This window comes from Pagrus major, chromosome 21 (assembly GCF_040436345.1).
Source record: "Pagrus major chromosome 21, Pma_NU_1.0".
Classification (NCBI taxonomy): domain Eukaryota; kingdom Metazoa; phylum Chordata; class Actinopteri; order Spariformes; family Sparidae; genus Pagrus; species Pagrus major.
This window is the reverse complement of record NC_133235.1, coordinates 5,188,476-5,210,912: the sequence shown is the minus strand read 5'-3', so window position 1 is coordinate 5,210,912 and position 22,437 is coordinate 5,188,476. Positions and strand designations below refer to the sequence as shown.

Genomic DNA, 22,437 nt, shown 5'->3' with positions numbered 1-22,437 from the left:
TCGGGCCACTACAACGTTCAAGTACTACAAGAAAGTGCAATATTTCTGAAAATGTAGTTTTTTATTTCCATTATTAACACAATTATACAAAAATGCAAACAGCAGTTTATATACATTTTTACATGATTAGTTTTTAAGTTAGTGCAGATCGTTTTTTCCAACTCTTAAATGACTTATTGAAACTTTGCACTGAACTAACAAATGCCAGACACCTGGCTGCACTTGGCTCAAGTATACTGTATGATCTGTATGATCATTAGTTTTTAACAGTGCAAATCTTTTTTCCTCATAAAATACTCATTTAAGCGTTGCTGTGGTAGTCTATGTTCCTGGTGTTACACGGTGGTCGAGCCTACACCCATTACATTGACAACAGCTGCTACGATTACAAACTGAGGTGTCCACTCTGTGCAGCAGCAGGGCCAGCAGCAGAGTAACAGGAGTCACATTTAACTTTTAGCGTGGAGAGTTAGCACCTATTTGGCAATATTTAAACTCAGTCATAATAGGGAAACTGATTATTATCATTAGTATACCATTCATGAGGGAAAAGAAGTTGTTTTCATCATTTACTGTGACGACTACTACGTCTGCTTTTTTTTTTTCAAAAATACGTTTTGTTTTTTAATAGAATTGTGTTTTTATTTCAATTGCAGATGAAGGTGTAGTTTAAATTAGTGTAAAATAACAACAGAAACATTATTATCAAATAAAAAAAATATTTTTCTGGAGTGCTGGGTCACTGCTTAATTTTCAGCTTGTCCGTTCTTAGGTAAAGATTTCCTACCAACCGACTGACAATAAAATTTAATTTTGGGTAACCAGGGAAAATCCACATGTTCCCAATTAGGGTTGTTTTTGTCTGCGTAGCTCCAATTTGTAATTTCTGTCCTGGTTCAATATTCCTGGAGGTTAATTAACTGCAGTGAAGATAAAGCAGTTCCTTAGCAGACTAGATTGACCAGTATGGCACTGGGACCTGAAGACTCACATTGAAAGTTACTGAATGAGGCTTAGTATATTTTAATAGATACGTTACATAATGCAGCTGTAAGCCATCTGCTCTTCTTCATGTTAGCTGAATCTGACAAGTGAAGTACTAAGCAACCATGGCTTCTCCGTGGATCCACTTCACCTCGGCTTTCCTTCTCCATGTAAAGCGTCAGCATTCATAATGCTTTGCACACTCCATGTTCAGACCTTATGAGAGATGCCGTGTTATAAATATCTGAGAGCAGATAAAGAGGATTCAGTCAGCACCAACAGTCCTCAACTACAGCTGGTTACAATGGCTATAGAGGCATTGATTCTGTCCTCCATTCAGTCTAACACAAGTCACATTCAAAAGACCAAAATTTGATGTATTACTTATTCTTCAAACTTGTACATATAGTTAACACTTGATCTTCTTCAGAAGCACATTTAAAGGGAATATACAGAAAAAGGGAAAGGCACAGAGGCTTAGATCCAGTAAAGCAACTGTCAGACACACCAGGTCTATCTCAGTGAGGCATTAGGTGGGTTTGTCAAAGGTTATACAGCAATATAACTATTTGCTATGCAAATATATAGTGCTATAGAGAGCTAGCATCCTAAACAGAAAATGACAACCAGATCACCAGAATAAGTGTTGGCAATGTAAGCAAACCACAGATAAGTTGCAACGCTTAGCTTATAGTCTGGTTAGATTTAGTCACTAAAACCACTTGTTTAGGGTTAAGAGAAGATCATGTTTTGGCTTAACATACCAGTTTTTGTCACCACAAACCTGGCTGAAAATTGTCTCGAGGTTTCCTTAAAAATATCCCGTGGTTTCACGCTTAGAAATGTTAAAAATGCCATTGCGGTCGCTAGTGTGAAAGCCTTCTCACACGTCGCCATATTTGCACTTCCTCATTTTTGTATGTCAGCGCCTCCATGTACACAAAAAGTATAGAAGTGGATCGAGAGAGAGCGCCCCTCTCTCCCTCGAACCAAGACCAAACTCAGATCCAACTGTAAAACTGTAAAAGTGCTGATCAAATATGCATCAAGATTCTGTTCTACATTGCATGTTTCTCTCCTATAATGTTTTCAAAAACATATTTTAGTGTACTGTTTACCGGTAATACAAGTAATATGTTACCAGCCAGCTACCATATTTTTTCATGTTTCAAAAATGGACGGGCCAAAACCAAGCACTGCCTAACTTGAATTATGTCACCAATCAGTGGGAGTGTTTATTGGTCTAGTGCTATCGAAAAGGGAAAGGGAATACTACAGCCCTTTATCTCGTTTTTCTCTGGTCATTTAGCACTGAGTTCAAAATCATTTTCTTTCTACTGCCAAGACAGACAAGTTTTATGCAATTCCAGAGATGAAATAGTTCTTTGAGCAGGATATAAAGTTAGATCAACTCATTTCTTCTGCATCAGTATCATGGCTCATATTCAGACACCCAGTGTTTGTTAGGAAAAGCCACCTGCCTGTTCTGTTTAAAGACAGAGATTTCTGTGGTACTGACTGAAAATACATTTTTAGCTTCCAAAGGACAATACGTTCAGTGTATGTGAGTGTGTGTGTGTGTGTGTGTGTGTGTGTCTACGTAGGTGTAACTGGAAGGACAGCGCTAAATGATGCAGGAGGTATAATGAGTGTTCTCCATTTAAAATTTCTGTTCTGTCATGTCTGTTTCACATACTGCTGTGGTAACCATGGCGACACATCCCTCTTCTTTTTGGTAATGTGTACGGCAAAGAGAGACAGAGAGAGAGAGACAAGTGAAAGGGAGAGAAAATGTACGAAAAAGATACATATACACACACACGCACATACACCCACACCCACACACACACACACACACACACACACACACATATGTGGTGTGTTTTAATGTTTTTCCTTCCAGTGAATAGTCACATTGTGGCCTATTTGATTTATGATGCAATTGAGTGGGAAACCCTGAAGATGATAAAAAAAAAAACATTTAAATTATTGAGACAATTTTTTGTAGCAGAGAACAGAAGAACTTTTTTTAACCTTTATTTATTCAGGGGTTGGTTCACTGAGAGCAATGCTCTCTTTTCTAGGAACGCCCTTATCACATTCACACCTGGCAGCAGCCCGGTAATACCACAGTCTGATCTGCAGTCATTGAGCAGCTCCACAGGAGCGAGTGAGGTTAAGGGCCTTGCTCAAGGGCACCTCATGGGTGGTAATGAGGTAGGGGCAAAAGCGTTGCCTTTCATTTCATTTTCCCCACCCAGCTGAGCTGCTAGTCTTGCGATAAACTCTCAGAAGCCCTGCAATGTGAGTGTGTCAACTCCACTGTTGGGGGTAATGTGTTATAAAGTAATTCATTACTTTAATCACATTACATTATTTTGTAACGGAGTAATGTAACAAAATCCAGTAGTTTTTCATCAATTTTGACGTCACTTGCGTTAGATAAGTTCTTCAATTATCTGCATATCGGATAGAAAATATCATCAAACGTGCCATTTCATGCCAGCTTGGCACCTGTCGAAGCTTTCCTGAAATCCATGAAATCCAATGCATTGTTGCCATCTAGTGCACATGTGGTGAGGCTCTTTACCTGGGCTGACAGATTGTCATACAGACTATTTGGAGACTCCTCCTCATTACAAATTAGCACTGCTTTAATGATAAACACATCAAACAAGCTGAATTAGTGTACCATTGTCGCCATACTGCTGTGGTGACCATTGTCTGGTGAGTCACTTGGTTGAGTTTGTTTGAGTGTGTTTGGCCCTTTCCAAGCACTTCATATGCCATTTAAACATGTTTTCCCTCATCATCATTTTCCTGTCATCACCATCATCTATATATAGATATATTATGCTGAGGCAAGTAATATTTGTACTAGGCAACATTAGGACACCTAACCTCCTTATATATTTTTAGGTATTGATAAAGTTTTATTTACTGTGCACAATATTTTTCTGTCGGCTTCATGGTATCACGTTATTGAAGAGCATTAAAGAATGATCCCTTGTTAGGATAGGGTTATATTCTAACCTCAGGCGATGTTGTGGAGTAACGCAAAAGTAATGGAAGTAAGTAGTGTCATGCATTACTTTCTACAGGGGGTAAATAAATAAAGTAATGCATTCATTTTTTAAACAAGTAACAAGTGATGTGTAATATATTACTTTTTTGAGTAACTACTAAGAGAGAGCAATACAAGCGCAGTGTATCAATACTGCAGAAAATGAGTATCGAAACAGTTTCAAATATTCAGAATCGATATGGATTGAAAAATCGATATTTTTGACAAGACTATTACACATTATCAAACCCTTTATATAACCCTTTATATTGTCGGTATTGCAGACCACAACATGAATGTGCCTCCATGGACTACAAGCAGGCCCATAGAATTCCAGGCCACGAGTATCACAGTGGTGTTGTTGACAGTAATTGATTTGATTTGGTTTCACGTTATCATAAGAATATTGGTCTGAAATTGTCTTGCATCCTAAGACATACACTGTTTCAAATATATAACAAAACAGAACATTTAACAAAACAACAGAACACATATAGCAAACATATATTACATCAGACCTTATGATTGGCTGCAATATGTGACAGCAGAAACAGCAGCAGCAGTTTGTGCAAAGCCAGTGCTAATGAGACTATAGTGCTGCAGCTAATTAAAAATACTGATCTGTGTGGGTTGTCCCTCTATCAGTCACCCCAGCTACTAATATCATGTACCTCATCACAGTTTAACAAAAAATTTGTAACATTTCGGTTCATCGTCAGCCTCCACTCAAACAAATTACCTGAGGTCATCTAAGGAGACTATGACTAAAACTTGTTTAGTCATAGTACCTACTCTGGTACTATGGTTTAGTTGAGTTGAACCACCTACTCTGGTAGGTGGTTCAACCAATTCCATTTTTTTGTGTGTAGTTGCGTACAAAAAACATAGCATAGATGTGGAATTCTTAATTGATCATTATATATCTCATATATATCGTATATCTCTGTCATTACGGCAGTGGGAGTTGTGTTATCATACAGTGGGACCGCATGCTACTACTTAATTTAGTTTATCATTTCAAGCACAATTTTGTAATCCTATAATATCCATACAGTGACACAGGACCTATCTAGTAGTTTCAGTGACTTTACACACTTAACATTCATTTCTAACCCTAGAATTCCACTGGTTGCATGTGCGTCGTGGAATGGCTCTGCTGCGTTTTTGCTCCGTGCTCCCTCGTCCGTCAACACCCACCAGCTCTGTTTTGAGTGCAACATGGTGCAGCACTTCCAGACAGCTGGAGTGGCGGACCGAAGAGTTCCTGCAGTAATTACAGAATCACGCACGATCGCAATTATACATTTACATGTTATAAACACAACAACAAACAGACAAAAGGTTAGTGTTCCCAAAAGAAGGATTAGAAGAAGGGTGGACTTGCTTGGATTTGTCTCTTTTTTGAGATTTCTGTGCTGCATCAACACAGAGTGTTTTATTCTGAAAATTAACTAGATGTTTTGATGTTGTTTTGGTGTGTGACTTCCTGTCTGCTCTGTGCTGAATTCGGCTGAATTGATGCACCGTGCTCCGGCATCCAGCAAAAATAGAAGCCTTGCATATCTGCTGTGGAAGGGTCCGGACTGCCAGAGCTGCAACTGTGTAGATACGCAACGCAGCAGAGCCAGTGGAAGTACACACATTGACTAGAGTGAAATATATCAGCTCTGCTGCCGTGGCGGATCGGAGACGGACCGAACACGGATCTGGTGGAATTTCGGGGTAACATCACTACAGTATTTTCAAATAGTCCCACAGAGAAATCTCTGTCTCAATATTGTATTATACCTCATAACTTAATTCAAATTAATCTTAGTTTTCTGTCTATAGCTACTCATAAAGGAGTTTATGGTGTTTTTAATTTAAAAGTAATTGTCAGTAAATTATCAGTAAGGTCAGGTAAGAGATTTGTTTGTAGTGAACTGTTACATCTGGTAATGCGCTAAAACTAACACTGTAGGCAGAACTTTCATAACAACCCCACTTCTGGACCCCTTTACATACACATGGCCGTGTAGAGCAGTGTAAACACGAGAGTGAAGATACTTGTGGCTGTTAATGCTGCTAAATACTAAAACACACCCCAGCTACAGTCTGTCCACCCTGCTGCCATCTGGTAAAAGATACAGAAGTATTGGCTGCTGTACCACCAGACTACAGAGCAGCTTGATTCCTCAGGCTGTGAGACTCCTAAAGTCATCCTTAACACTACGCCATAAAGGAACTTGCATTTGGATGTACAACCCTGTGTTGTAGATGGACAAATGAATGAACATTGAACCTCGATCCTTAACCTCGTTTACTGAAGTGAAACTAGAGCCCTCTGTCTCGTTAGGTTCTGTTTGCATTTCCTTTTCCATCTTTGCTGATGGCTTGAATAATCAAATATGGCTGTAACGCAGGTGAACTATAATTCCCAAAGGGTAAACTGTTCCCTGGCTAATGACGAAGACAGATACACAAGACAATGAGATAACACAAGACAAAAGCCATAAGGGTAGGGTTTTGGGGAAAAGAGATCAAACCAGAAAATAGAGATCAGAGGGAGAAAGAGAGTCCTCTAAGTGTTGTCCATGAATAGAGACTATTATACCTGCCATTAAGTCCCATCCTGCTCAATTATACCCTGAATCACATTGAGATGTGTTCTAATCTGGGCTGTGTGTGTGTGTGTGTGTGTGTGTGTGTGTGTGTGCGCGTGTTTGTTGCCCACATAGGCTACTTTTTGGGACACATTTGAGATTTTAGACCAGTTATTGGGGATGTATTGGGATAAAAGGTCAGTAGTTAATGCCAGGGTTGTGTGTTAGGGTTATGCAAGTAGTTGGTAATGGTGCGGCTCAAGGAAGGTCTATATAAAGTCCATTAAAGTAACATCCTGCCATCCTTAAGAGGACAAAATGCAAGTCCCCATAACAAGTATCATTACATTTTAGGCTGAAGACTTGGTTTAAGGTAAGGGAAAGGTTAGATTCAGGTTAGGGTTAGGCAAATAGTGGTTATCGTTATGGTTAGGCTAAGTATCCAGGAAATGAATGTAAGCCTATGCAATTTCACTATGATTGTGTATGTGTGTGTGTGTCCATTTGTACCTTCAAAAAAGTGGAGAGCTCTGGTGCAAGCAAAATCAAGAGAAGTTTAACATTGTTCATTTGCATATACAGTACAACCAATATTATAGTGTACAAAATTAGTTGAAAATCAAGTTTTTGATAAATTTAGTTTTGATTAACCATAACCATGAACCTGACCATTTATAGAGATGGCTACCTCTTTAAAAATGGAATGGCAACATTTCTGATGGTTAACAAATACAGTATATATCATATGGTATGTGTCTTCATATCACCCAACCCTACAGACAACCCCTTTTTTTCTCTACACTTGATTCATTTTTGCCCAGGACATGCTGAATTAGTTCTTTACTGAATTCAATATTGAGGTATCTCCCTTGTGCGTGTGCCCTGCTATGGAAGAAAATGCCCGTTGGGCTACATTAAATGAGTATCCTGTCTGCCTCCGGTGCTGGTATCCACCCTCAGAGGGTGACTCAAAGGCTTTTTGTTCGCCTGCTTCCATTTAGCCCAAAATAACTTGATCTCAGCCCTATTTTCATTTCTCCTTCCGCCTACACACACAGCATCAACCCAGCCTGCCTGGCACATATGGCTCTTTGAAAAATGCAGCAGGAGGTGGTGGTAAAAGACGGGTGGGGGGGTTCAGCTGTCAATCTCTCATCTGTTTTTTATCTCTTCTATATAATCTTGTAGAGTTTGTTTCCATCTGCTGTGTTTCCTCTGTTCCTCTCCTCCCTTTCTCACATAACTTCTCTTTTACTCGCCTCTCCTCCTAGAGATTAACATCCAGTTGTGTCAGTTGTATAAATAGCTAATCTCCAGTGCAGAGAATGATGTGTTCTTGCTCTTCCTGATTTACTTTGATTGTAGGTAAGCTTACTGAGAGCCTGCTGTGGTGCTGATAAGTAAATATTAGCCTAGGAAAAAAATAATCATGACAATAACAATCAGGTTTTTATGACAGCAGTTGACAATCTAGTCTTGTTCTGATTAGAAGCTTCTTCCTGTTAGATTTTTCCAAATGCAATGATCCCTCACAGGTTCCCACTTGAGAACGCTGCCAATTGTGCTGAGAACTGAACTTGAGTTCAGTGGTCAATACCATGATAAGGGCTTTTTTAATTTGTTAAAGGCTTTTATTACCATCACAGAAGTCTGTGCATGGCAGACTGGTACAGGTCATTTCCACGGTAGATGGTTGGTGTTGACGGTCTGTAATGGAATTATAAGGTGTGTATTTTTTAAAGATTCCAATCATTTGGCCGATGATCCAGTTCCAGTTTTGGGGAAATATGCTGACTTGCTTTTTATTTAGCCTGTCTAATGAGAGGGTCAGTATCAGATCTTATTACATTTAGAGTTGGTTCGAAATGCAATTCAAATCAGATTTCAAAAGATAAGTCTCAGTCTGGACACTGGCTGCTCACATCAGATTTTAAACCATCTATTGTGCCATTCGCAATACAAAACACAACGACAACATCGGATCCTGAGCCAACGAAGTGCATCAAAGCAGCTGAGCAGAATCATGCCGCTCATAGCCGAGCAGCTAAAATAAACGGCTCAATGACTTGACAGCGTGATTGTTTGAAGGGCGAGATGATGCGTCTGCGTTGGAAAGCTGCGTCACCAGCATACGTAGTTACTGGTGCCTACGTCATTACCACAGTAACCAATGCAGATAGATTGGTGATGTCTGGACACAAAAATCTGATCTGATCACTTGCAAATAACAGTGCCGATAGTTTGTCTTAAAGATCTGAATTAAGAAACAAATCTGGCCAGTGCCATCAAAGTAGGGAAAAACATCTGGCCAAAGATCCCCTTTCATTCAGTCCCTCTTAAGTAGAGGAAATACTTCCATTCAGAATCCTCCAGTTAGCTCAGATGATTTTATGACATTGTCTTTGATGTATGCTGCTAGTAGAGAAAAAAGAAATTCTGCTTATTTAAGCCCCTGTTATCTGAGTCCTTGTACAGTAATGTCTGATTTTCACTAGCATATCATTTGAAGTGAATCACTTCCTCCTTTGATTCAGTTCATTTTATTTTTAGACACAGTGCTGTGAGTACAATGCCTTTCCAGTGAGACATAGTAATTTAGGACTTCCTCCTCATAATTGTCCATAGACACCAAGTGTCCAATCCAGGAGGAATTAGACATTTCCAAAGCCTGTGGCCTTTTTAGAAAGAGCTTACAAAGAAACAACAGCATTATTAGCACTTTAGACTGCAAATTGATTGCATGTTATCAATAATGGCAAGGTAGAGGTATAGACTAAAAAAAGGGGTCATTAACACACACACACACACACACACACACACACACACACACACACACACACATACACACACACAACATAGATATTACAATATTTTAATGTTATGTTTTATGTTATGTCACACACTTCATATTTGATTTAATGAACTGCCAAGTTACACACTGGATACAAGCACAACAGACTGCTTTTGACTGTTTGCTTGACCATGAAAAATCCTTTTATGGTTTTGATTTACATGAATACATATATATATATGTTGTATACATCACTTAAAGAGGTCACTTATAAGATCACTATCTAAACAGCTCATTGCCAACAGGTGATTTATTAGTAGTTTAGCTATTGAATTAATGCTAAATGTTCATGACTATCAAAAAAATCCATGGTTGTGGTTTATTACCTCTGCCAAGGAGGTTACGTTTTCAGCCGTGTCCATTCGTCCGTTTGTTTGTTGGCTGACCCAGAATAGACCTCATTAGCTTTTGGTGCGGATCCGAATAAAGGGATGCATCCAGTCATTTTTCACACTTTCTTTAACATTGCTAGATAGGGTGTTCTTTCTACATTTTTGTTAATTTCTTAGGGAATAATGCATGAATCTTTATTTTTAATTTTTTTTAATTAGGTGGCTGGTTTCTATGAGTGAGTACAATTTGATGTGGGTACTAATGAAAATCTGAATCTAGAGGATTTATAAATGTTTTCATAGAGGGTACTCTTTTTCAGCAGCTTAACGATAACAAGTACTGATGGAAACCTGTAACTACCACGCATGTGATTCTGAAATTTGAAGTGTTAATTTGTTTCATTCCGTCACAACACAATGGAGATTATGATTCCATCTGCATTGTTTTGTTGTCTGAGTGTTGGCTGATCTGGTGAGCAAAATTTAGAGTGCTACAGGGTTATAAAGTCTGATATTGGATTAGGCTTGATTGAATTAAAGGGGACTGTTGGGCCTTAGTGGAGGTATGTGCTCTTCTGAGTGCCATTTTCATTTTTTCTATTTTCGGTACAATATCACATTGCAACCGTGGCATGTTTGAGGACAGGGAAAAATCCTGGTCCAACAAAAATGTTTCTTTAATAATAAATGTTGTAAATGGTCAGTGTCGAAATGAATAGAGGAAATAGAACAGGAGGTTTAAACGGTCAAAGTACACACACTAATTAACATGGATGTGATATCTGTGAGATTTGTTCTCATGGAAATCTGAAAGGAGAGTGGTGGTTCTACTGATCTCAGTGTGTGTTTCTGTGTGTGTGTGTGTCTGTGTGTGTGTGAGAGAGAGAGAGAAAGAGAGAGAGAGAAAGAGAGAGTAGTGTGTGTGTGCCTTATCCCAGCTCACTGCTTGTTAGCAGCCCCTCTACCAGTGGAGCTGTCAGGTTGTGTTAAGTAGTTGTGTCGCAGGCCAAGTAGGACAGAGGAAACTCAGACAGACACACACACACACACACACACATGCACGCACGCACCTATCCCACAACTGCAAGAGCATTTGCAAGTACACACACAGACCTGCATGTAGTATACACATCAACACTGTGGCCCTGCATGGCTGTTCATCTGTAATAAAACTGTCTTGTAAATGGTCTGATCCTGGAGCCTTTTCCCATAGTCACCAGGGATGTAAACTCACTGTTATATAAGATCAGAGAGAAGGGACTTCTTACAGTACTTTTACCTGCACCAAAAAGTTCAGGCTGAACGGATGTGTTTGCCAGCTCTACATTTTTTTTTCCGGAACTTATCTAGAGTAGCTTTGTATGATTCACCGTAAATCCTGATTTATTTTATATAGGCTCTTTATGCTGCCCCTCAGTTCATCCTCTGTCTGAAAGTTTTGTCTTGCTCCTTATCTGTTTAAGGTTCCCTCTGAAAGCCCACTTTCTTCTGATTGGACAAACTTCTGGATGCCACAACTTCAAAACCTGGATCATATTTAATGGGGGGATCACTTGTGATTTACGGAGTTTCCTAATTGACAGACAGCTTTACTTGTTGCCTAGCTAGTTAGCTCAGTTAGCAGCTACCGCTAGTGGTTGTATTAGCTAGCTGACTGCTCAGGCTGGAAGAAGTGTTTACACCTCTTGCACAAAACTTTGGACCCCCAAAAGGAGGAGGTTTTCAGGCCGGGGGACCCATCAGAGTGAATACGGCAATAGGACCATTAACTTCACAGCTAACTGAGCTAGCTTACAGCAGCTATTGTTACAGTTAGCAGATTAATAACCTTGTAAATCAGCAAGAGTTCAGGCAGAGCAGCCGGGGAACAACAGAGGGACAGCCACAAAATATTTTTTCATAAAGTATGATCCATATCAGAGTCCTTGTCAGAGCTGCTGTAAATCACGTCTTTACAAATAGAGAGGCAAAGAGGGTGGGTGGGCTTGTCGCTGTTCATCTCAGGGTTGTGTGCCTGGAGCAGATGACCAATAAAAGAGCTGACAACAAAATGCTGTAGTAGTATTTAGAGAACTCTGAAACCTGAACTTTTTGTTCCCAGGGTTTACTTTTACATAGGTTGACCTCATTATTTGAAACTTAAGCCACGTTTAAAGGTGTTGTTGATAACATTCAGCCATTCCATCTCCCCCTTCCATTGAATTCATGTTATGTTGCCAATTTGTGCACTAGCTAATGTTGCTAATGCTAGCTAGAAAACGTTAATGTTGCTAACATTGGGGCAGTACAGTTTGCTGGGTACATATTGTAGAACTAAACAAAACACAGATACCACGTGATACCAAGGATGTTATACTATCAGCTATCTTGCTGTATTAGCAGTCTTGTAATAACACCTTGTTATTCTAGTATTTTTTCTTAATCCTGAACATCAAACTCTTAAAACATGACTGTCGGGGACATGGGGAAGCTATGATTTAAGGTCAAAAGATGAAAGGCTGAGAAGTCTTGATATCCACAACACAACCCTACAACACACATAATTCAGTTGTACCCAGAGCAGTGATATTGATATTGTTTATTTGGGCCCTATCATTCCCATGGTATGACTTGTTGTTAGTGGACTTGGTTGCCTTTTATTAACTGCTTGTCTTCTTGCCCCTCTCTCTTCCCTGTTTTCCAGGGTCTGCAGCTCTCCTCTCAGGGACAGTCTTCTGCAGCCGTTCTCTGGTCACGGGCCTGCCTGGCATCTCTCATCCATATCATTACTCTTTCCATCCACCCATCCTTACCCCTGTCATGAAAGGCCTGTCCAGTAGTCGGAGTCACCATCACGTGGTCTCCTATGAGCCATCATATGATCCACTGGGTCACCATGTTGACCGCAAGCCATATTTGATCAGTCAGAATGACATACCTGTACCCATTCCCATGCCGCATCCAGCTGAGCTGTCCTACTACAATGCTCAGCGTACCTCGTACCCCTCTGACAGCAACAGCATCGTCCCATATGGAACCTTCCCAAGGAGGTGCCACTCCACCTCCTCATCTCACCATCCTGAGGTAAAGGATGAGTGTATGGCCATGGTACCATATGTAGGAGGAGGAGGGGGAGGAGGAGGTGGAGGAGGCTATGGAGGTAAAACGCCCACCCGGGTACCAGCAAACTTTGCGGACCCGTTTGAGCGTCAGCCGTCATTTTCCAGAGATGGCTACCATACACTGCAGTACAAACGAGGAGTGTTGGCCCACAGTGGGGGGATGGGGGCCAACAACAACAACAATGACAGCCCAGGGAGAATTCGCCACCTGGTCCATTCAGTCCAAAAACTCTTTACCAAGTCACATTCATTGGAGGGGCCACACCACACACAGTCCTCCAAGGGGGCCAATGGGAGCGTTAATGGTGGTGGTGGTGGTGGTGGAGGAGGTGGTGGTGGTGGTTCAAGGGCCAGCCCAGAAGGTGAAACTCCACCAGTGGGAGTGCGCCACCGGAAGCGCAGCAAGAGCCGTGAGCGCTGTCGATCAGCAGAGCCCAAGCATCGAAGCCACCACCACCACCACCACCAGCTCCACGGCTCAGCATCTGCTCCGGGCTCCGGATATTGGAGCTCAGATGACAACCTGGAACGGGAGCTGTGTCTCTACCACCCTCACCACCACCAACCTCCACCCTCACCCTCACCCTCCATTTCCCCCTCACCCATCGCCATGACAATGGGCCGGTACCCCGGCAATAACCCTGACAAGTTCCCCCAGACTCCCCTCCCCAGTCTATCCTCCTCGCAGTCCCAGCAGTACTTCATGATGGACCCTTACTCCACACTCAACGAACACACACACACCCACGCACACCATGGCCACACACACCACCATCCTGCACTCAAAGCCTCCCGGAGCAACAACGATGTGAAGTATGCAGCGTCGTCGGCATGTGTGCCAGTTAGTGGTAGCAGCAATAACAGCGGTGGCGGTATCGGTGGAGGAAGTGGCCCCTTGCTGCCACTGGGTCTTGTGGACGGGCCTCTTGTGAAGAAAGGGGCATGGTCGTCAAGCCTAACGGTGAGCAGGGCCCGAGAGGTCTACACCAACAACAGCAGCCACAACCAGCTACGAGCCAGCGCAGGATCCGGTAACCTAAACCTAGATAGAGCTCTAGTCAAATCTAAGGGCAGTCAGCAACAGGAGCGCTCTTGCCATTTCTTACAGGTAAATAATTCCTCCCCCGATTCCCATCCAAAACCAGTCGATTCACCCCTCTCCCCTCTGTTGCCTCCCTTTTCTCCACGACTTACTTTTCTCACCAATGTTTCCTCTAAGTCAGTGGTGTCCAGTCCTGTCAGACTTCTGGTTTTCATTCCTACCAAACACTACACTCTGGCATCTCAGTGTATGACGAGAGTGGAAAGGTCAAGAAGTTAGAGATATGTTAGAGATCGGTTTAGGATGAGCAGGGAGATGTAGGTCGTATGCACTACAATTAGTATCCACCTGTGACCGAAGGTTGTATTGAAGACCATAGTTGATAGGGTGGGGGGAAAATAGTATTCATTTGGAGCTTGGGACACTCTGGGAAGTTTGAATACCTCCAAATCTAGGGATAACACCTATCAAGTTATGTTGAGAGCTTGAGGGGGCACTTATAATTAGTTCGCTGAAAGAGTCAGTTTGGAGAAAGGCAGAAAACAATTAAGTCAGATAACGATTGAAATACATTCCGTTCGCCAAAACTTAGCAGCATTGTCTTTTGTCAGTTGAAAAGAAGCCTCTCTTAATTAAAACAACAGGTTTGCAGAGGTTGGGGCCGCAGTCAGGGCTGCTTAGAGCAAGCCTGTCATGCTTTTCTACATCAGCAGTCTAAGTAGATGCAGCTCTATATGACAGCCCTGCCAGGGGTCAGTGGATCTGCATCCCAGTTTTGTGTGCTCTGGGTCAAAGTCCAGGGTCCTGCATTGCCTAAGTGTTTGGTTGGAATGACAACTGCAGATTTATGCGGCTAGAAAAACTGACTGGATGTAACTGTCTAAGGCTGTGGAAACACTAGAGCTGATAGTACAAGAGCTTTAGGCTTTAAGCCATTCTGATTACATTATATATAACAGTATTTGTATACATATGCAGGGTCCTATCACTCTCAGTAGTGTGGCATGCCTAGGGTCATAGACTGCCAATGTACCCTTGTATCTCAGAAATTTTTCATGAAATTGATTTAATAATTTTATGTATATAAATCATTTATTTTATTATTTATTCTAAAATTATCTTGTGCAGATAGTTTGTCATATTTATTAGCATCAGGGATGCATCTGACAATTACTTTGATTAAAGATGAATTGTTTTGTTTATAAAATGTCAGAACAAACTAAAAAAATTGCCCTTTACAATTTCCTAAAGGCCAAGTGATGTCATCAAATTGTGTCTTTGAATTTACAATCGCATATCATCAGAAAAGCAACAAATTTGGACAAATGTTGCACAAGCTGGGAAAAGCTGCTCGATGTACCATATGTGGTATTCACATTTTATGTTTGTTCCATTTCCAATTTTGTCTTGTTTTTTTCTGGTTGCTATTGCTGGCTCTCCAGAAAAAATACAATTGAAAAGTCAAAGTTAACTTCGGCATTAACTAACTTACAACTAGCTCAATAAGCTTATTTTGTGTTGCAGTTTCTATGAGCGCTGATGCCAGTTTATCAGTATTATGATGCAGGTTAAAAAATATATATTTATTTTATTTACATTTTTCATAAACAATCGCTTAACCAGACAGTTTATTTTAATCTGGTTGGTCTGATCTGATTTACCAATAGAAATTGCAACACCTTTTTTTCCCCAAGTATATATGTAATATATATTTTATCCATATTATAATTTGGAATAAATAACTTGTAATAATAAGCCAGTGTTATTGAGAAAATGACTGTAATGCAACTAATTAGATTGATTGTTTTGGATGAAGAAATATTTATATAACACCAGTGGTGGACAAAGTACACAACTGCATTACTTGAGTCAAAGTATAGATACTCCTGGTCAGTGGTGGAATTCAACAAAAGACATTTACTCAAGTACTATTAAGTAAGTACTATAAGTTCAATTTTGAGTTACTTGTAATTTATTTACAACTGCTCTTGCAGTTGAGTATTTACATTTTTTGCTACTTTGCACTTCCACTTTTTACTCCACTACATTTATTTGATGACGTTAGTTACTACTTGCTTTCAGATGCCACATCAAAACCAAAGTAATGTTTTTTTTAATTTAATGTATTTTTTCAGCATCATATTAAAGAGCACTGACTCTGTTAAAAAGAAAATGCTGAATATTTGAGCTGATGATCACAGAGTCAACTGTCCTCTGCTCTGGCCTCCAAAAAAAGAAAAGACAAATAAGACCATCGCTTTATATTTATATTTGTTTTGCAATCAAAATCTTAAGTTTTTTATGAGGAATTATTATATTTCCTCATAAAAAACTTAAGATTTTGATTGAAGAGTTTGACTATTAGCTGGAACAATCATTACAACTCCATAAGGTTCTTATCCAATGGAAAAGTTGTTCACTTCCATACAAGAGCAGATGATAGTTCAGTGTCTAGTTTCACCAGCAGTCATGACATTTCATACAGACTTGGGTTTACGTATTTTTGAACATAATAGTCAATCTGAATATAATCAGCAGTGGTGTTAAACAGTGCAATAATGCAACAAGCAAAATCTCCAAGCATCCAGGAATTGCCCTCTAACGAGGGTTAAATTACACTCTACCGTAGTCTAGTGTTATAGATGAACTGTTAAATGTGTATTCAATGTCAGCTCATATAAATTGTTGTAGTGCATCCACAGCCTTGGAGGGAACATTGCTCCCTACCACCAGTCTATTGCTCTGACCTCCCAAGAACCCCACTGCCACCCCCCCCCCCCCCCCTTCTCCTACCACTCCTCCCCTCCTGCCGTTCCTCCACTCACCCAACTCACCCCCACAATTCTTCTCCACCCTACCCCCGCCACCCACCACCACCTCCTTTACTTCCTCTTGGTTTGGAGAGCCTTCCTCTTCCTTCTCCTCTTCCTCCTCTTTCCTCCTTTTGAGTTGAAGAGAGAAGTAAGTGCAGAGCCAGTAGCAGCCTTACTCTCTGAATGCTAGGTAATGACATGAACTCATGAGGAACAACATCCTTTCCTGTTTGTAGACTTCATTTTTAATTTAGTAGTGCTTCCCTTTTTGCCTCTCTACCAGTTATCTCGCCTTTCCTCACTGTTGTTGTCTTGGTGGTTGTTGTTGTGCTGTGTCATGCTTTTCTTTGAAGTACTGTGTTAAACTGTGTTGGGGAGGCATCTAACTTCATAAAGGAAGTGGAAGAGTTTAAGTATGCTTGGCTGGTAGAGAGTAATCAAGTTTAAATAAATAAAACCTTTGAATGGGGTTTGAGTTATCGATTTTCGCTTTTTGGTGAGCCCAAATATGAAATTTGAGTAAACTTCAAGACTGAGTCAACTTGGATGACATGACTTCCAACAAAACTTAGGAAGGACCCTAGCAGTGGTTTTGTATGTGTAAAGATCCCCTGTGGGGTTGTTGAACTCCAGTAGTGCAATACAGCTGTTTGTATGGGTGGGTCCATGTGTTGTTTATCTCATGCACATGCGAGCGGGTGATGCAATACATGTTCCTACCAACAGAGTGCCTCAGAAATGAGTCCTAAAATTTGGAAATAAGTCAGCTTTGTTGCACTTCTGTTTACCTCATCTCAGAGTCAGTGGGTTTTGGGTTAATTGCCTGAAATAAGGTATGTGGTTACCACAGGCTGAGATTTTCACATTTTGTTTTACAACATAAAATATGTCAGTAAGTACCCCACTTGTGAATTTGGTTTGCTAATAAGTGGAATGCCAAGACTCATCTACTCAGTCGTCTGTCTTTACAGTTGGACTAAGCTTAGTGGTGGCATTGAAGTCATGCGGCCATGATGTACACTGAACAAAAATACAAACGCAATACTTTTGTTTTTGCTCCCATTTTTCATGAGCTGAACTCAAAGATCTAAAACATTTTCTATATACACAAAAGACCATTTCATTCAAATATTGTTCACAAATCTGTCTAAATCTGTGTTAGTGAGCACTTCTCCTTTGCCGAGATAATCCATCCCACCTCACAGGTGTGGCATATCAAGATGCTGATTAGACAGCATGAATATTGCACAGGTGTGCCTTAGGCTGGCCACAATAAAAGGCCACTCTGAAATGTGCAGTTTTATCACACAGCACAATGCCACAGATGTCGCAAGTTTTGAGGGAGCGTGCAATTGGCATGCTGACTGCAGGAATGTCCACCAGAGCTGTTGCCTGTGAATTGAATGTTCATTTCTCTACCATAAGCCGTCTCCAAAGGCGTTTCAGACAATTTGGCAGTACATCCAACCGGCCTCACAACTGCAGACCACGTGTAACCGCACCAGCCCAGGACCTCCACATCCAGCATGTTCACCTCCAAGATCGTCTGAGACCAGCCACCCGGCAGCTGCTGCAACAATCGGTTTGCATAACCAAAGAATTTCTGCACAAACTGTCAGAAACCGTCTCAGGGAAGCTCATCTGCATGAGGCAAATGGTGGTCACACCAGATACTGACTGGTTTTCTGACCCCCCCCAATAAAGCAAAACTGCACATTTCAGAGTGGCCTTTTATTGTGGCCAGCCTAAGGCACACCTGTGCAATATTCATGCTGTCTAATCAGCATCTTGATATGCCACACCTGTGAGGTGGGATGGATTATCTCGGCAAAGGAGAAGTGCTCACTAACACAGATTTAGGCAGATTTGTGAACAATATTTGAGAGAAATGGTCTTTTGTGTATATAGAAAATGTTTTAGATCTTTGAGTTCAGCTCATGATATATATATTTTTGTTCAGTGTTGTTTGTTTATAGTCTAATGTTAGCTTTTTACTTCTGGTGATTGCGTTTACACTTCATAAGCCAGATAAGTGACATTCATCTGTGAGGATTATCTCACTGAACAGTTACTTTGCAAAAGATTGCATTCTGTTTTTATTTAAGTTTTACACAGCCCAACCTTTTTTGGGATCAGGGTGCATAAGGAAGGAAATACATTCAACATGTTTGTTAGACCTCAATCATACACTCAATCCATTTTGGTGAGAAACACTGAATGTAGACATAAGTTTTGTTTGTTGAAAAGAAAACTCCATGGGGGACCTTTAAGTTAAATAACTGCCTTGTAATTACATGAATAACTCATCTAACAGCCAAAAGATAGTAATGTCTTGTTATGTGTTATGTGAAACATGGTGTCTGCAATCGGCCAAATTCTTATTATTGCCAATATTTGGATTAAGTAGTAAGGTGTATAAAAGTAAGAAGGGTGCAGCATTTGCCTCCCCGCGTTCTATACATATTGAATGGACATTTAATATTTTCAGGTTGTGAACAACAACTAGGCTGCTAGAACTGGAATGTTCCTTCTCAGCAACTAAAATGTTAATATGCTCAACTGAACTTGAAGTTATTTTTAACTGAACTTAAAAATGTTGAACTATGAACCAAAATGGATTCAATTTGACATTGTAAAGGGTTTGGATTGAACAAATGGATTCAATACTTGGTTCAGATCTGATAAAATGCTATTAAATCCCAACCATTTGAATGAAGGGGAAAAATCTACAGGATTGTAGCTATCTGACAATCCACAAGTCATCATTCAGCTGAATTTCTATACTGACAATTGAAAATACAAACAAAATATGTTTTGGTATTCACCTTAAATAATTTCTATATGTCTGAAATACTGAGAAGTCAAATGATGGAGGTAAGTCCCAATGTGTAGTAACATGTAGCTGGAAAAGTTAAATGGCCTCCCCAGCAGCTGCTGGTATTGTTTATTTGTGACCTGTGCTATGGTGTATTGGATAATGTTGTGTTTGAATGTGAGTGAATGGTGAATAATTTATGTGCACAAGTGAGGTTGCATTGCAAAGTACATATTTATGACATACATCAGAAATATAAACACAATACTGAACATTCAGATGACCAAAAATGAAATAGTGGTTGGGGGAGAACCAGGCCTTTATTTGTAGCACGTTTATGAGAGACAGGAAACAGTTTCCTCTAACGTCTTCCTGATCTGCTTGAAATTAATTTTAGTTTTGATGCTGTTTGCTTTCAATGCACAGTCAACGCTGTCCATCATGTATACCTGTTGTTTTGATAAATGTAATGTATAATGCAGCAATGTCTTTACCCAACAGCATGGTGAGAAATCAGATTTCAACAGCAACATATTATCAGTGTATTATCAAAACATTTGCACATGCGTTCCCCCATCGCAGAAGGAATCAGCAACAAGTCAAAATTTACAGCACATATAGTCTTACTGTTTTCATCGCACAAACCAAACCAGAGAAAGGAGGGGTGAATGACATAAACTTCCAAACTAGTTTGATCTACTTCTCCCACAGAACAGTCTGTGCTGAGGCAATTAGGGAAAAATGTGTGATATCAAAGTTGCCACAAGACACAGAAACCCTGTCCTTGGATGGGAATTTAACATGGTTCATTTGAGGACAAAAACACTTTCTATCACAGAAGTTGATACTACTGGTACATTCTAAGGTTCAAGTCACATTTGTGGAGTTTGATTTATTCACTCTAAACTAATTTTTTTCAAAACGGCCATTACTTTGCAGTTCACACTTTCTTCTGTTTACTTTGCCACCTTATCAGCATTAAGTTCCTGTCAATAAATGTTAACACGTCCTGCACAGATGTTCCACATTAAAAACCTTCCAGCACCTCAAAGGACATAGAGAAACTGTGGGGGACACAGTGCATGTGCCAACACTGGTGTGCCGCAGCTTGATATTCCTGTCCTCAGAAACTGTTGGTGACCAACTATAATGAAGAACTGACTGTCCACAGCCTTTCTAATACAACTGTTAAAGACTGATTTCACTCTCCCCAGAACATACATAATGAACCTGCGTGATGTTATCTGAAATAGCAGCAACAAGACAGTGAAGATAATATGGCATCTTCATATTGAAAGTTGGTTCAGAACACGACAGTTTGATCTGACATGCTGTGGTGGAGACAGGCCTCTGCAAAGATGTGGTTCATTCACAACTGATTTCCCATTTCATTTTCCTGCAACCAGATATTAGCCAGGAGCAGCCTTAAACCAAGTTGGATTAGCATGGCTCTTATCCCACCTCTGGTCTGTCTCCTCCCTGGGGCGGTCCGGCTGGTGAGGTTGAATCTTCGAAAAATGGGCAGCAGCCATCTCAAAGCCTGTGCTTTCTTCTCCAAAGCTGATGAATGGGTGACAGAGATTAACTATTTAATAACAGTTAAGGCAAAAATGTTGTGAAATTTGAAGGAGCTACCATCTGCTGCATCTGCATGTGCCACTGTTACCATAGCAAAAAAATAAATGCATAAACTTGCTGCTGTTCTGACTGTGTTTCTGCTGCACGATAAAAATGCTTTAAACCCTTTTGAGGTTTTTCAAACATGGCTTGCTGATTATCTTTTAGAGAAACCCATGGCTACTTCTGTTACCCAGATGTATGCTGATACATGAGAAGCACAGACTGATGGAGTGGATCAACAGAAGTGCTGTATATTTCAGGATCCAGTGGACCTGAGTGGGCAGGAGACAAAGAGATCATTTAGTGGCTCAGACTGTTGTTTCACATCCACTCTCTGCAATCTCTCTCTATTTGCCTTCTATCAGTCTCAACAAGCAGCAGTGTGACTCATTTATGAACTGTGATACAGACATTTATTCAAAAATACTGACAGAAAGTGAAAACACAATTTCTGTTCAGTTTTTAGCTTCTTAAGTAATTCTGCAAAGAGTCATTGTGTAGTAAAAGTGGCCATATTCCACCTTTCTAAGGGCAGTGATTGGGCAGTTTGACCCCCACCATTTGCCTCATGCAGTGCAGCTCAAAAATATATATTCTAACACAGCATACAATGCATACTTAAACTACCTATCATTTTGATTAATAGAAGTGTATGCTTTACATACACATGATGTTTCGAGAGAGATTGCATTAGTAGAATAAATCAATACCACCAAGTCATAATACCTTAAGTAAAAAAAGGGGTCAAAATAGGTCTAATTTCAGTCAGTGAATGCACACCATATGAGCATTTTCTTGTGTCACCTCTGTTGTTAAAGGCAGACTACAACTTATAAAGGATGAAACACATTTCTTCTTACAGATGAAAAGTTGAGTAATTAAAGACACATATTGCTCAGTTCAATAGACTCAGGGCTTTTTGTAGTTAGAGTCTCATTTGGTCCGATACCCAAATGACCTTCAGATAGAAACTTTACTGAGAAATTACTGAGACAGTATAGACTTTACAACTCCTCTCTAATTGTGATCCTGTTCATCTATGTTTTATTGTAACATTATGTCACATTGGTTGCCACAGTGACTGCTGTCCAGGGAAGATACATAGTCTCTATTTGTTGAAGGTTAGACAGCAGTACTACATGGGTAAGAATAGGGAAAGTTGGTGATCATGGTTTTAAGAAAGCAACACACTACTGTGTGGATTACATAGACATGCAGACCTGCAGTCATTTG

General features: G+C 40.3%; 1 protein-coding gene across 1 annotated transcript in view; it reads left to right on the top strand.

Moving 5' to 3' along the window:
• Positions 1-12,612: 12,612 nt before the first annotated feature.
• The window catches only part of LOC141016480 (disks large-associated protein 1-like), a 60,143-nt gene continuing 50,318 nt past the window's right edge, over positions 12,613-22,437 (top strand). Inside the window, exons 1-2 of the mRNA XM_073490865.1 lie at positions 12,613-13,736; positions 13,803-14,022. Coding sequence (XP_073346966.1) covers positions 12,613-13,736; positions 13,803-14,022 — 1,344 coding nt within the window. The remainder of the gene's footprint in view (positions 13,737-13,802; positions 14,023-22,437) is intronic.